The sequence below is a fragment of the Apaloderma vittatum genome, unplaced genomic scaffold (genome assembly GCF_000703405.1).
Source record: "Apaloderma vittatum isolate BGI_N311 unplaced genomic scaffold, ASM70340v1 scaffold12254, whole genome shotgun sequence".
Lineage (NCBI taxonomy): Eukaryota > Metazoa > Chordata > Aves > Trogoniformes > Trogonidae > Apaloderma > Apaloderma vittatum.
Window position 1 is genome coordinate 137,719 of NW_009714440.1, and position 16,298 is coordinate 154,016.

The 16,298-nt window shown below is 40.4% G+C and overlaps 1 protein-coding gene across 1 annotated transcript; it reads left to right on the forward strand.

Annotated features, from left to right (window-relative positions):
- Window positions 1–539: 539 nt before the first annotated feature.
- Window positions 540–14,442, forward strand: LOC104273442 (homeobox protein CDX-1-like). Its single transcript, XM_009868781.1, has 3 exons — window positions 540–1,118; window positions 10,743–10,888; window positions 14,188–14,442. Exons 1-3 carry the CDS (start codon window positions 686–688, stop codon window positions 14,440–14,442), a joined length of 834 nt encoding a protein of 277 aa, XP_009867083.1. The 5' UTR covers window positions 540–685.
- Window positions 14,443–16,298: the final 1,856 nt, after the last annotated feature.

Here is a 16,298-nt window from a genome sequence, read left to right on the forward strand (position 1 = left end):
CCGGACTAGCAGATGCTAGGCTTTAACTAACTATCACCTAGTGCCTGAAGTTAGATTCTGCTCCCTGAACAGTTCCTGGTTAACTACGTGTGCAACTCTGCCTGAAGACCACGAGATTTCAAACTTTCAGTGTTAAAAAATAAAATAGCACATTCTAAAAATGAACTACTGGACTAGCAGATACTAGGCTTTAACTAACTATCACTTAGTGCCTGAAGTTAGATTCTGACATGTATTACTCAAGAAAAATACTGCTTCTGCTCCCTGAACAGTTCCTGGTTAACTACGTGTGCAACTCTGCCTGAAGACCACGAGATTTCAAACTGCATTGAAAAAGTATAGAACTGGGATGGTGCTACAGAAAGGATCTGTGAGAAAGGAAGCACTAGAACTAGCAGCAAGGTGGGGTTGCCTGCATGGTCAGCCCTTCATTTGAATGCAAATGTAATTTTGGGGCAGGCAGTTATCTGTGACATCAGGCAGGACCTTAGTAAACTGTTACCACCAGCACCTGGTAAAACCATTGTTAATCATGTGTAGTAAAGGGACATCAGGGCTAGCAGGAGTCATTTATAGAGCCAGGCAGGGCTAGAAAAGAGAGAAAGAAAGAGGAGGGGAAGAGAGATCAAACAAACCCTGTGAGGAGCAGGATGTCCCAGCAAGACAAAGCCAGGCTGTGAGCATCATGTATGTGAGTTATCTTTTGGATAAAGAGACCAGCATGTATCCAGGATCTGCAAGGTGCAGCAGCAACAACCTGCCCGTGCAAAACTTTGTGTCTACTCCACCCTATCCAGATTACATGGGATATCATCATGTGCCAGGTCTGGACACCCACGGACAGCCGGCGGGGACCTGGGGATCGCACTACGGCCCACAGCGGGATGACTGGAACGCCTACGGCCCAGGACCTTCCAGCACGGTGGCTGCTGCACAGATCAACGGCTCCTCTCCTGGACAGGTCTCCTACAGCTCTGCTGATTACAGCTCCCTCCATCCCGCGGGATCCGCAGGGTTACCTCCTGTAGATACAGTCAGTTCACAGCAGATCTCACCCACCAGCCAAAGGCACAGCTCTTACGAATGGATGAGGAAAACAGTGCAATCCACTTCTACAGGTATGAGGGAACTGAGGTTTTATCCCAAGAACAATTTGACTTTCTTTGCCTTGTTGTTTTGGGGTTTTTTCCCAGGTTCCCTGTTTAGCGGGAAGCGTACAGTTTTAGAAAGGAAGATCCTAATTGCTCTGAAGGATTGTCTTGCCAGCAGTTAAATGTTGATTACTGGGTGCTGGTTTTAATCAGCTGACTCTTTCTTGTATTTCTTTCTTGACCTTTAATGCTGAGGCAAATGAAAAGCAACGTCCTTTGACAGTGAAGTATTTTCACTTCAATTCTGTTTAAAAAAATTGTGATATCAAGTAATTGCTTTTAATAGGGGTCCTATAGATTGGAATGAAGTGGAATGTCTGCTGAAAGAAATAATGATGAAAACATTGCCTTTTGCCACCACCATTGGATTTTGTTTGTTTTCTTCAAGTTTTACATTACATGTGAAAAGTTCAAGTAAACTATATACAGTAGGAGGTTTGGAAATAAGGTTTTGCATTAGAAATAACTTCTCTAAACCTCAGAACACTGAAATGAAACGAGATCTGCAAGATCAAACTGTGAGTCCATGCTTTTAAAATCAGTAATGATAAGGAAAGGCTTGCTTCACTTTGTACTAGTAGCTCTCAGAGCATGTTACAGATCAGTCTCTGATGCATAACAGTCGACAACTACAAAACAATTCTTCAATCATGTTCAGCCAGTAAACTAAGTCAGAAAGCATGAGGAAAAGGTTCCCTTTGATTGTGATGAGGAACAATAGAAAAATAGATAAATATTGAGCTTCCCTAAATCAAAAATCTGTACCTTGTACAAATAGAAAAAAAAATGAAACAAGCAAAGAAAGGAAGAAAAGAAAAAGAGGGAAAACTGCCTTGAAAGAACAGAGGCACAACTCGCTATGTAGCAGTGTTTGACCCTCCAAGGGGCTGAGCAACTTTGACATGCACTGACATCAGTAAAAATTAAGGATATTCAGCACCTCCTCTGAGGAGATGCTCACAGGATTTCAGGGTTACATCCCAGGAATTTTCATTTCAGCCCTTCCTCCCACCCCTGTTCTGTACCACAGATGCACATAAATAATAGTTTTCAAAGCAAGTACGGCAACAATCTCAGATGAGAAAGTAATTAAAGCATACATTACAAAAACTAAAGCAACCGTATAGAAAAATTGTCTGAATTAAAATAATACATCTAATTTATATGGACAGATCGAGTCAGCCTCACCGCTGCTGAACACAACTTTCTTTCATAGAAAGTTCATAGAAGTCAATAGGGCAAATCAGAGTAGGTTGCCATCTGGGTGAATAAGAATTTTGCACATTTATCTATATATATATATGTTCGTTCTTTTTTTAAATCATATTTGTTCTTCACTGAATACTACCCAGGAACACTATCCCTAAAAACTTTACAGTTTATTTCTGAGTAGTCCTTACAAATCCAATGAAATTGTTCACCAACCACATGATTTACAGATGGCAGAACACTTGCTCAAAAAAACCTGTACTTCTCTTCTTTACATACATGCCTTTTGCTCCTGTGGATTTAAATTGTAGCTTTTAGGAGAAAAAGACCTGACTTGATCTTTCTGTGCTGTTACTTTTATAGTGGGGACACTGTGAGATGATATATAGATAGATAGATAATCCCCCATTCGGACTGCCTCCTTACAAAGCACGCTCAGGGCTTTCTAATCTGACAAATTTGAAGCCTGAAGGGTCAGAGCATTCCTAGGAGGTGTTGGGCGTCTCTGCATTCTAGAATGGTCCAACAAGATATTGAGCGTCTTCGTCTCAAGAAGGACTGAAGAAAACAGCACAGAAGCATATCCTCCCAAATGCCCATGGGCCAGGGTAAGGCCCTCTGGAGTTAGTGGGAGTTTATCCATTCACTTAATAGGTACTGGGTCATGCCTTGCGGAAAAATCCAGATAAGTAATTGTGCCGCTGCTCCTTCCCCTCCTTTTTTTGCTAGGCTGGGAATGCCAATAGAGCTGCTTCACTGGAGTTAGTTCCTTTTTCTCCATTCAGTCCTTTTCCTCTCTTTAAAAGCAAGGGCACTTTTAGCTTTCCTCATTTTCAAAAATATAGGTTTTTTTTTTTGAAAAATTGCAATGTCAGATCTATTGATGCACTTAAATGAGTTTGGTTCTGAGCTTGCAAGTGTTGCAAGTGACTTCAGATGTGTGACTAGGCTAATGGCAAGTACCAGTGTTGTTTGTGGATCATTACCAAAATCCTCAGCACCTCAGGTGGAATCCATTGCTTTTTACATCCTTACAGCTGTATTCCTACACTGAGCATTACCCTGCTGTCTCTTCGCAAAACGTTTAGGAATTTCGGTAGAGGTTTTGTATAGGCAAGAATGAAGGAATTGCACCTATTATTTATTACCTTTCCTTACTCCCTGTAACATAGACATGAGCCGCTATTCTTAAACATGGAATAAACTGAGGTTCAGACTTACTTGAAGTGAACAGAACAGAAATTAGACAAATTAATTTTATTATTTGTTCATTCCTTGTTGCAAAATGCTACTTATCAATAACAATATTATTTCGCTATAGAAACAATAATTATTAAGGCAAGTGGTTTTTGCAAGATGTTATTGAAAATGTGCAAGAAATGTTCCTACAATCTCATCCCCTTAAGAGCAGGAGAGATTCTTTCCAAAGGTTTACTTACATTGAGTAGTCTGACCTGTGAAAGCTACAGAAACAGGGCCCAGAATCAATGACATCTCCATCTCCAGAGATTTCATGTTCAGCTTTTCTTATCAGGGCTTTGTGGCCTCGTGACCTGACAGAAGACAAATAAAAAACTTCACTCAAATTTCTACAGGTCTTTTGATACTCTGTTACCTGCTCAATTACTTTGTAATTTTAAAAACAACATCCAGTATAAAACCATGTCTTCAACTGGCATTAAGTGAAGTTTATGAGGTTATGCTACTTGAAATCACTGGAAGATCTCAGGATTTAGTGTGAGACTATCACCCTTGTTTAGTGTTACTGGAATGCATTTCTCACAGAAAAGACCTACTAAGGCTTTTATCTGTCATTCTCTCTCTGGCTGAAGGATGTCTGAATATCTCTCTCTGCAGCTTTTCAAACTGGAGGGACTGGGCCTTGATCCCAAACGCAGCGCACCTAGGATCCAATGCCCAGTCACTGCATTCTTGAGGCTGTTGGGGTACAAGAGAAAGCGAATGTGTTTTGACTCAGAACACCTGAAGGAGGAAACACTGACTCCTTAGTACTCCGAACCAAGAGCACAGATTGAAAAGGACCCTTCTCTAACCATTGTACTCCTCCTGCCCCCTCCCCTAAACCCCCACTTTGAAAGGGCGATCAAAGCCAAGATAACTAGCAATTGTAACAAAGAACAAAGCCACGACTAGAGAGCTGAGGTGACAATTCCACATACACATACAGAGCATAATTACAGGCAAGTTCTATGCTGAAAAGTAGAATAAAACCACCTTAGAACAAGTTACAGATCTCCTCCTGGTTATTTCAATATTTTTATGGAGATAACCTATCACACAGGGGTAGACCTTTTGTTTTCATGAGAAAACAACACACATCCGTGGTAAAACTGTGCTGAAAACAAGTTTGAACAGTTAACTACCAGGCAGCTCCAGCAGCAATGAGAATTTGCTCACAAACTGAAAATACATTTTAAGATGTGCACCCATAAAATGGGGACAGAACCAGTTTTGAAAAGAGGCAAGTAATTAGAAGCAGAGACTTTTCCTGTACATGATAACTCCCGTCATTCTTGCTCAACAAAAGTTTACTCTGACGACGATGGCACACGCTGGGAGCATCATGACCAAATGCACTGTGAACATAGAGCATCCAGTCTTCGAAGGAAGAGGTTATACTCCCTCAAATCTAAGGAAAAGAAGCAGGCCTCTTAAGAAGCCACTCCTGTAAAATGCTGAATGCTTAACAAACATACAACACTTGGAAAAAATTTCAGTTAATCCCATGCTTTTTAGTCTCCAGAATCATTGGCAATGGGATTTCCCCATGCTGACACTTAGAAATCCACCTTTATTTTCTGCAGGTTGGGTCTCTGCTAAACAAAATCCATACAGGGTAGTGTCTGATCATGTTTAAAGGTGATAAAAATTACTCTGCTTTGGACTCAATTACTTCTGTATATCAAAGATGAATAGAAAACTTTACACCAGCAAAGTGAAGGGCAGAATTCGGCCAATGAGCTCTATTACAGAATAGCAGAACATATTCAAAAGAGAAGTTAATAGCACTTTAAAAAGAAGTCCACAGAACAGAAAAGAAAATTCAAGTCTGTTGGAAAGTTCCAATTCTATGATCCAATTCCGTTCTTTTCAGCATGAGTGATCTGAACGTGTACAACAAGAACAAATGATCAAGACCCAGCAGAAAACACCAACACAGAATTTCACCACGTTTCACAAACCTTTATGCATCCAGCTTTGCATTAATGAAGAGTCCTACTCATTGCACCAAGATTCCTGGCAGGAATATTAGTACTCACATTTCCTAATACAGTGTCAGTGTGGGGGTTGTTTTTTGGTTTTGCTTTTTAATTTAATTTTACAGAACATCACGGGCAGCGCAATGTCCGTCTTCAAGACTTATTTTAAATTACTTTTGATTCACAATTCCAATTAAGTCAGCAAAATTACATTAGGGAGAATGTGCCTCTTTCTTTTCTTACACTTTCAAAGCACATAAATATTTAGAGATAGTCCCAAGCTCAAAGGCTAACACTAATCCCTCTCTTAATACTAAGATAACATCAAGATGCAGATTTGAACTGAGTATATCTTCAGGCCAGAGAGCTGTTTCACTTTAAGGGCTGACTTGAGCTAACTTCCAACCATTGGACAGGAACTTCCTCTGAAGTAATGTTAAACTAAGGAACCTAGATTGCAATGGTTCGTGAATAATCCCACACAATCCAACACTATTCTGTATTATGACATCTTCTATCTAACTTAGCTTCTGGATTTTTTGAACTTCAGCAATTTCAGTAGACAAAGAATATTCCTGAAAAGTTAAGAGAGGAGGCACTGGAAAAGGGGCCAGGGCTAGTTCTAATGTTAATTTATTTTGCTTTGTAAACTAGTTGTGAGGTCCGATGGTGGGCTTTTTTTTTCTCCTTTCCTGGGCTACACAGTCTGAGGTTTTGAGGCCTATCTGTCATATTGAGGCAACAGACCCTTTTAACACTTCACTTTGCTTTGATATGCAGTCTTGTCTCTTCCTTCTCCCTCTTTTCTTCAGGAGTTATATTGCCGGAAAGGGTGATGATTTTCACAGCAAATAAAGAGGCCTTCTCCCAGCTTTATTGTCTTCAGAAGAAATGCTCTGTGAATTTTATGACCAATGGCAAAGCTGTCCCCTTCCCCCAACTCAAAACTTGGCCAGTCACAAAAATTGCTAGAGTGGGTGTGATAGAACAGGATTGTTAAATTTTATCACACGAAAAGTTTTCTAAATCTGAAGTATCTTATTTCTTGTTACGCAGAAGGCATTCTTCAGTGGTCACTATTTGCAGAACAGGTTTTTGACACAACTCACTGTTCTTAAACAGCTCATTAAAACCAGGAAATCCACTCCCCCCACACAAAGGCAGTCATACTGCAAAGGTAGTTTCTTCAAAGATCTTTTGTTTCGTTTTTTTTCCACCCGACTTCTAATAACCTCTCCAAGCACTTGCAATTCCACAGTGTTAAGTGTCCATAACAGAACAGATTTCCAACAAACTGACACGATGTTGCTGATGAAGATTATAATCTGTCACTTAAGATTGTAGAAAGTTAAATGCTGGTAACGTCACTCACTTATGTGACTAAAATATGCAGGATTTGATTAGAGAATTAGATTAAACCACGTCTATCATTACATCCTTAAATTCTGCCATTATCTCCTAAAGAAGTCTGAGAAGTGAAGAACATCCTTCTGCTGTCTCTGGGGTGATTCCATTAGTCCTACCTCAAATTTTACTCAGGTAATATTTCTCCTTAAAATCAAATGCATCACTGTAAATAAAACCAGTAGAAAGTCTGCAAGATTTGGCTCAGAATGCAGTAGAGTGGGTCTATTCCATTGAGCAGATGGAATTCAGAGGCTGAAGTCCTAAACTGTTGAGCGATAGGTTTTGTTACTGCTGTTTGTTAACTTTGGCAAATAAAAGTGTACTTTGCCTTTGAAAGGAAATGCCATATGCAGACTAATTCCAACCCAGCATCCAACAAAGGCATTAGGAAGACTCTCGGCTCACATCAGTGAGAGTTTGGGTAAAGGCCTAACAGACTAAACCCGGGCTCTGCCAGAAGGAAAAGTGTCCTCTCAGAAGACCCTGGCAGATCTCAGCTCGCCTTGTCTGTTGTCTCTCAGAGAATATATAACTCTACATAGAAAAAAAAAAAAAATCCAATTATTAAAGACAAGATTTAGGTGACAAATCATAGAGAAATCGTCTGAGTTTGTTGTTAACTTTTAGGAAGGAAATGTTCTCCTTTTGCTTTTCTACTTTTTAAATTATTCTCTTTACTTATTTTAAAGAGAGAAATTAGATGTGAAAGCTTCCAACCTTTCTTCAAAAACAAACCAGATATTATCATTCCTATGAAAAATAAAGTGAAAGCTACTCAGGGGAAAATAAAAGATTTTATGGGAGAAAGTTCTGTTTCCCACATACCTTTAATTTCTTCTTCAGTTTAAAAAGCTAAAACCCCAATTCTCTCCTACTCAGATAATAAGGGTTTAAGCACTTAAGACCAGAAACAGGAAGGTTTATCTTGAAATTTACCACCTTCTTTTGGCAATGGAAGAACACTTGATATTTGTCTATGGCTCCTGAATGAGAAGAGACTTCAAGATAAGATCACTTTGTTGCTCTTTTGTGTAGTCCATCTTAAGGGCACAAAGGAGACTAAGGAAACATTTTAAACATTTTGTCCTATAGAAGGACCCAAAATTTTCATTTAGAGGGGAAAAGAAACCTAACCAAACCACTAGCTGGAGAGATCAAAAGTTTAAAAATATCAAGTGAGGCATTAAAGCACCACAGGTGACCATATGTTAAACAAACAATTTACACTTCGAATGAATGAAAACAAATGTCCTAGTATTTATGTGGACTGAACTAACTGCTGTCCTTTAGAGACTCTAAAATTCTTACCATAATGTTGTAAAATTAGCAGCACTTTTCACTTGATTATCAGTGTAAACATAATTGGGCTAATTCTGCTTTCACTACAGTTTCACAATGATAGAAATGCCACCAAAATGAGAATATCCTATATATCTACCCCAGCCAAGCACAGCACAGCAGAACCTTCAAAGGGAAGTTAACAGCTTTCAGTCAAAGTGGGTTTGGCTGCACTGATTGAGCAGAAGCCCTGGTGTAAGGAACAAAGAAAAAATTGAAATATTCCAAATAAACAGGCTGCTGGGCTCAAGACAGCTGGAAAATGCCCACAGCATTGTCAGCTCACTAGTAACACATAGCACTTCCCCAGGGTTGAACACCATGGAGCATGGAAGCTGAAGGATCAAATTCTGATGTAAATCTTGTTCTACAAGCTGGGAAGAGTCCTAGAGAAAGCCTGTCACAAAGGGAGAACCAGTTGTTATCCACAGCCAGAGGTGTAACAGTATTTGTTGACAGCACTGCACTGATCAGACTTCTAGAGCTAAAACCCCCCGTTATCTAGGATCTATACAAACTGTACAAAAAGGATCCAAGCCTGAAGAATCTTCTCATGTAAACAGGTCTTTGGTGAGCCAAAAATTCTTACAAGTAGCAAAGAAGTGACTGTCAAATACCCGAAGAGGAAAAACATGACACAGCTCTCAAGTCATTACCATACAGCAAGCGGAAGGCAAGGATAACTTCAAGTATGTTCAGCATTAACCCATGAAACTCAGTGACAAATTTGGGATAAAGTATTTCAAGATTCTGCTATAGTTCCGTACCCTGAATTCTGATCTTTGGGTGCTACTTAAACTTCAAAAGCAAGGGGAGTTGGAAGGAGGGGCTGACACCACTGATAATGAAACCTTCAGCTCCTCTCCTCGGAGAGGGAAAACTGGTTGCTCCGGGTCGGGGTGCTACGGTGACCTACTGGCAGACTGAAATTTTAATGCCTGAAAATCTGTTTCAGTCCTCTCCATTCAAAATTAACTGCTCTTATTAGGAGTGTAATTATTAGAAGTTTGAGGAGCCTGTTGTTTTGGAGAGTTAGGCATCCGCACAATCTTTTCAGAAAAAGATCTGTAAGCAAACATGAGCTACATCTGCAGCAAGAGCAGACAGCTACGAGGCAGCAAGCCGCTATATACCTCAAGTATTATGCATAATCTCAGAGAACCTGAACCTAAGGGGGCTGTTCTCCTATAGTGATCACTAAGGGCACCTACAGTACCACAGAGGAACACAGTGCAAAAAATATGCCAACTAAAAATACATTCCCTGTCGCAGACAATTTACAGTCCAAATCCAAACACTGGAAGAAATGTCCATATAGGCAGACAAGGAAGCACCAAAAACCAGTAAGATTGTGGTTAGCGAACATGGTAACACTGGTCTTAACACAACAATGATTCAATCTTCCAAAAATGCAGGAAGACCTTAGGCTAGGGCTCAAGGGCCTTGGCTTTAAGCAGGTGTTGATCTCTGGTATATCAGTTGCCTACTATGAACATTAACAGTGGAGGACAGGTGGGTCAGGAGGGAAGCATTAGTAGCCTTTCCCATTCTCCATTCTCTCACTACTGCCAACACATTCTGCCCTCAGAAATTATCCCGTATGGAATCCGTAAGATGTCAGCTCCCTGCATCTGTGCCCATTGGCTCATGTCACTTGCTGTTACCTTTTAACGACCCGGATACCGCTGAGCCAGTCTGCTCCAGTCAGCTGTACCCTGAGCTCAACGGCTGCAGCAGTGCCGCTCGCAAAAGAACAGATGCCGTAATTCTATCATTGTTCGATTTCCTTTGTAAAGTATTATTGCTTTCTTTTTCTCTTTTTTTTCTAAACTGTCATCTGAAAATCTATGTTGCTATTCCCTGTGCTATTATCAAGTCATGGATAGACTGTGCCAGACATGAAGGAAAAACACAACCTCCAAATTGCAGAAATCATAACATTGTACAAATTTTTCTAGCAACAAGGAAGCAAGGCACCTTGAAAGCTCTCACAGTATTTTCTATGCAGTAAAATATCCTCCACAATTTACCTTCTGAAGCAGGTAGCAGTGTACAAGCTTCAGGGACAGAGAAACCAGCAACACAACACCAGGCAGGAAGCTTGCATCAGAGTCGGGAATAGAACCCAGGTTTCCTGGCTCCTTGTTCTTAACAAGAATGCCTTCCCTTTCTCAAATGATAACACAAGGGTGATAAAGAATATGAGAAGTAGTTTATCATGTATTTACTAAAATCTGATGGCATGAACCTCTTGGGTTGTAAATCAAGACCAAGTCAAGGGAGTTACTCTGGGTAAGTGCATAGAGAACCTGGCCTAAAATACCCACAAACATATTTTCAAATGTGAAGCCAGATGTTTTGTGTACTAAAGTTAAAAAATTCTAGCTTGAAGCAATGTGTTCTTCTTTCAAAACAGGTAAAACAAGAACAAGAGAGAAGTACCGAGTGGTTTACACAGATCATCAGAGATTAGAATTAGAGAAGGAATTTCATTACAACAGATACATTACAATCAGGAGGAAGTCTGAACTTGCTGCAAACCTAAGACTTTCCGAGAGACAGGTAGAGTATGGATCACCCATTCAGGATTTCCTTTCAATTTATTATTGCTGACGAGGAGATAACCATACTGGTTAAGAACAAAAACTCTAATGCCTCTAATAACCAAGGCGACTGGGTTCCCTTTGCAGTGCAGGAACTCCAGCTTTCCAGCTGAATGGCCTGACATCCTTGTTTGTACTCGTTTGTAAACATCCCAGCCGCACTACTTCGGCTCTCGTCAGGGAGCTGTGCAACAACAGAAAAAGCAAACACCAGTCTTGCATACAGCCCTGTTCTGAGAAACAAAGAGTTTAAAAACATCAGAAAACCCTGCCCAGATTTCTCTCTGCTTTGCTGGGGTAGTGGTAGTTGGAAGACTTCTGCTGAAATTTCTAAAGTGGAAGTCCTAGTTCTACCGATGTCAACGGGAATTCCATCACAAATTTCAGCAAGGCCAGTCTTAGCAGCGCATGGAACTGATGAGCTCAGATATGCTGAGGACACTTGAGGGGGTTTGTTACTTTGGCTGCCGGTCACCTTTTGTTAAAGATTTCACACATATTTGCTACTCCTTTCTCCTGCCCCTATTTCCTCCCACCCCCTCCAAATTCTACTTCTATTCCTGCAAGATAAATCCAAATACAGTCCTTTCGGCTCAAAAGAGATAGACAATTTGCTCTGGAACCACTCTGTGCCGTGTTCTTCACACATGCAGTTGCCACGTCCGTGTCACCCCCTACCAAAGCGAAGCCGGTACAGGCCTCTGGCTCTCAAACACATCTGCTGGCTCCTGCGAAGAACCCAGATCAGACCGAGAGCCAGATCTCCCGCAAAGACACAACGTGGGCTGAGCGTGTCTTCCGTCCCGTTTTACTTGAGAGTTTCTTGACGTAGTAAGCAGTGAAACAGAAAATTAAAAAGCTGTACTGAAGGATCTCCCTAAATAGATTTCAGGACACAATATGCTCATTTGCCGTCTTTTCCATTTGCAAACCAACGCAGCACTGTTTTCTCAGTTATTATTCACCATTGGTTTATGGGCTCTACTGAGCAGGGGTAGCCCAAAATCCACCCAGTTGTAGCACTGCTCATCCAACTTGAACTTGTCTCGCACAGTACACGCACTGAAAGACCTCACAGAAATGGAGATGCAGACACCCATTTTGCAAATATTTCTTGATCTGCCACTGAATGTGAGCATTTAATTATTGAAAATTAAAATTATTTCAACCGAGTATAAGAAATACACTATGTGTCTTTTTGCTGGCTGTAAAACCTTATAATGCTGAATTTAAAAATTACGACCCTGCTTCCATAAATCACTAACAATATTTACTTGAAACTTTCCAGTTTAGTAATAATTCCTCATAAATGTTTTTGTTAGTATATTGAAGTGGCGATACAAAAGAGACAATACATTTCTTTGACATATATTGAGGGAACATGGCAACAGTTTTTGCAATATTTGCTCTTCGTTATCACCAATATATATCTGAAAAAAAATAATTCCAGTGCATAAAGCCTACATCTCTGAAGTAATTTTTTGAAGATGTAAGATTAAGAAATACCTGATTTATACTCCCACTACTATCCTTTCATAGAAATGAAACAAACCCATCACATGAATATGATCAAACACACGCTGTCCTATCCCAAGTTCAACTGCACTCAGCCTAAAACGTAAAATCATTTTCTGGAAAAGTTTTTTTCCTGGCTACGCCAGAATCCCATCCAAGGCACTGGAAGGAATATCTCAAGACGAAAGGACAAAGAACAATTGTTTAAAAAGGAAAGGAAGATGTAATATCTAATGAAGAAAAAAAAACCACAAAATGAAGCATTGCTAATATAGGAAGGATACAGAAATAAAGGAGATAACAAGGACAAGAAAGAAGATAAAAAATTCGACTTCAGGGGAAGTGTCACTTGTGCAACACGAAACAATGGCAAAAAAATATTCCAAAAAGGAGGGCAACGAGTAAAGAACAAGTCAGACATGCAACTGCCCATGTTAGCTTTTAGTCTAACATTACAGATCGGTATTTACTTGTAGATATTTCATTGTAAAATGGGAATAATCATGCTTCAAGGATAAGTACACCGAGACTGTCACAGAGTCTCCTTAAGATATTTTGTGGGACTTCACCAGTGATTTTCTTTTAAAACACAACCTACTAAAAAACAAACCAGATGTTATCACCTCTTACTGTTTTACCTCTTTCTGATCATCATTCTCTTCCCCTCCATCCTTCTTGTGAAGGATAACTAAACGATTCAGTATTTCTCAGCAAACTATTGATTTTTCTTTGGGTTTCAGAAAATGGTGACAGAAGTGTTTCCTTTGCCATATGAACAGCAACACAAAAACACAACATATCTGAACGAGGTAGCTTGACTTATTACACTGAACAGGCACGATACAGAGCCACTTCCAAGGACAAATAGCTGGCCCGCACTGCTTTAAATCCAGCACCAGGAATTCACACCCACAGACATTTCAGTTGCTGTAGAAAATTCACCCTTTCACAGCTGAAGAAGCCCTGCTGTATTTTCAATTGATCAGTACTCATTGACTTCACCTCATGTCCTCACTTGTTTCATCCTAATCAAACCAACATATTCTTTAACAGTTGATTAATGTCTTCCCAGAGATGACTGCATCTCTGCCATAGAGCAATGACTATGATGGAGAGCACTGGACTGTGTGGGAAGCAGCCGTAGATCCTGGCTCCATCTACGAATGCAGTAAAAGGCACTCAGCTATTAAGGCACAACTTAGACAGTGTTTTGAAGCAACACTGTGTGCCAGCTGTAGTGCACTGCTGAAATTCTGCTCAGAAATGTATTTCCATTGGCTTACACATGGACTTAACCAATTAAAGTGCAGCATCCAAACACAAAGGCTTTTGTGCCTATAGCCTGTTTTTGTGTCTATAGCCTGTTAACGTTTTCAATGTAAAGATACTCTCAGATTCTTTCGGCCACCACCACAACACATGAGATTCTGTTCTGTTAGTTTTCGTACCAAAACAACCCCCATCAACTCAATGCCAAAGCTTATTCTGTAAAGAAATACATCCTAAAAATAAAGCCAACACCGAAAAACTATTTTTATCAAGCTATTAATAAATATTTTACTACCAGATAGGAAAGATTACCTGCATGAAAAAGAAGCAAACCCCTCTGTTGTCTCAGTTTGCCACTGCCCTTCTCACTGGTGCTCATGCGATTTATTCTACCTATGATCCCTGACTATATACATAAAGACTATATTGCATTCTATTAGCAACTGAAAAACATTCTCATCTCCTCCTCTGCAGGTGAAAATCTGGTTCCAGAATCGCAGAGCCAAAGAAAGAAAATTAATGAAGAAGAAAATGACTCATTTTGACGGCAGCAATCTCGGCTCTCTGCAGAGTGACTCTGGCTCCATGAGCCCGATGCCAGTTCCTGACCAACAGACTCATTCAGAAATGCCCAGTTCTTTATTCCCACCTCCACCTCCTCCACCTCCGCTGCCCATGAACGGCTTGCAGCACAGCGGGAACCTGCAGCAGGTAGTGGCCTCCCAGTAGGGCTGCCTGAAGAGCTCCCGCATAGCGAACACTAGGAACTACCAGTACATGGAGCACTGCAGGATGAACGAGAGGACACTTGGAGCTGGTTTTTGCAGGACTCCCCAGCCTGACGCAGTGCTGTGCACGTAAGCTTCAAGTACAGGAAACCAAGCGCCACTTGCCAGGTCTGCAGGACAGCGCAGGCTCCCAAGGGCAACGGAACTGCTGCGTGCCGGGAGCCCCAGTTGCAGGGAGCCTCTGCAGGAGTCTGTGCCACAAGGCAAGTGTCCCCCCAGCCACGCGGCGGGTGGGCAGGCACAGCGAGGGAGCAGAGCTGAGGACCAGATACGGCTGCTTGTTACAGCACGCTGCAGACAAAAAAACCCGCACCAAACAGGCCGCAGGCAATTCAACGTTGCCAGGGCGGTAACGGCAGCTGTAGGCAAGTGCTCGCCCCTAGGTAAAGAGTATCTTCCTTCTCCTTTGATCTCCACACAGGTTCCATGTACTAATCTCGCTTTCATGGACTTTACACATGGATCTTGATAAATGAAAACCTGGTTTATATGTTTTGACCCACTTGATGGCAAGCCTGGGTCATGGTGGTTGCACTCACTACATGTTAAGGGCAAAGGTCAGAGATGAGCTTTTTGGAATTTTGTGGTTTTGACAGGTACGATTGCCTATGCTCCATACACTGGTATAAACATGCACTCTTCAATCTTACCCTCAATGTTTCAAAAGCATTCTAGAATTGTGAATCTTGGCCCAAGTTCCTTTTTGATAGAAGAAAAATCACATCAGACTCATTTGATATCCTGAAAGAAAGGGCAAAGAGGTAGAGAATCCTTTTAAAAAGTGTATTTTAAAAAGTGGCTCCATTTCATGAGACACTATTATCCATGGATGAAGATGCAATAATTGCATTCAAGTAAATTTAAATTTGGCCCAGTTTTCAGAACTGTTGTAACACTAAAAAAAATAAATCTGAGGAGCCAAATTAATGGAAGACAAAGCAAATAAATATTTCACTTAAATATAAGCTCTCAGCATTCTTTAAGTTGGTGTCAACAGCTGAGGTGCTGATCTCCTCCATACTAGGCAGAATTTGACAGATAATCGGTACTTAAGAATAACCCAGATACTTACTTCTTACTATGACTACCAATTGCATGTGCATAACTTTCGTCTGCAAAGGGAAAAATCTGGGAATTTATACACTCATGGACAAAAGCTGTTTAGAAATTTAGGATACCTATCCTCACGAATTTTCATCAAGGTGTCCTCCTAAATATCTCTGTTACTGTTGCAAATAAGACTTTAGGCACTACATTCTTGTTTTGTTTTGTTTTTTTCTTTAATTATAACAAATAGACTATTAGATTGTCAAAATGCTCGTAATGTGAAATTACTTTGTATATAAAAAAACATTAAAATAAATTACTTTTTTCATAATCATTTTCCAATGTGGTATCAGCTACTGTGGTAAGAAGACATGCAGATTTTCATTATTCTGTTACTGAACTGTAATATCGAATTTAAATGCAGCGTGATGGTAAAAAAGGCTTACAAAAAGTAGTGGAAAATGCTAAACCCAGGATGCTTCAGGGAGCTGGCAGTTTTCACTATTTCTTCATTTTATTTATCATTTTGTAGCTGCAAGAAGGGTAGCCCTGAATAAGAGTAAAGTTCCAACTCTCTCACAACACTATTGCATTTGCTGGCAACAGCAGTTTGAAGTTTCGCACAGGTAATACCAATGAGATGAAGAAACTGCAATTCAAAGTTCAGCAACAGAAAGACTCCTACGGATTTCCACATATTATGGAAAGCAGAACACAACAAACAGCATGAGGGAATAAAAGTGATTTACC

Excerpts from the sequence above, each read along its gene's own strand:
- LOC104273442 (XM_009868781.1), top strand. The coding sequence starts at position 686 with ATGTATGTGAGTTATCTTTTGGATAAAGAGACCAGCATGTATCCAGGA. Across the intron at positions 1,119-10,742 it reads AGTGCAATCCACTTCTACAG|GTAAAACAAGAACAAGAGAG; the intron begins GTATGAGGGAAC and ends CTTTCAAAACAG. Across the intron at positions 10,889-14,187 it reads TAAGACTTTCCGAGAGACAG|GTGAAAATCTGGTTCCAGAA; the intron begins GTAGAGTATGGA and ends CCTCCTCTGCAG.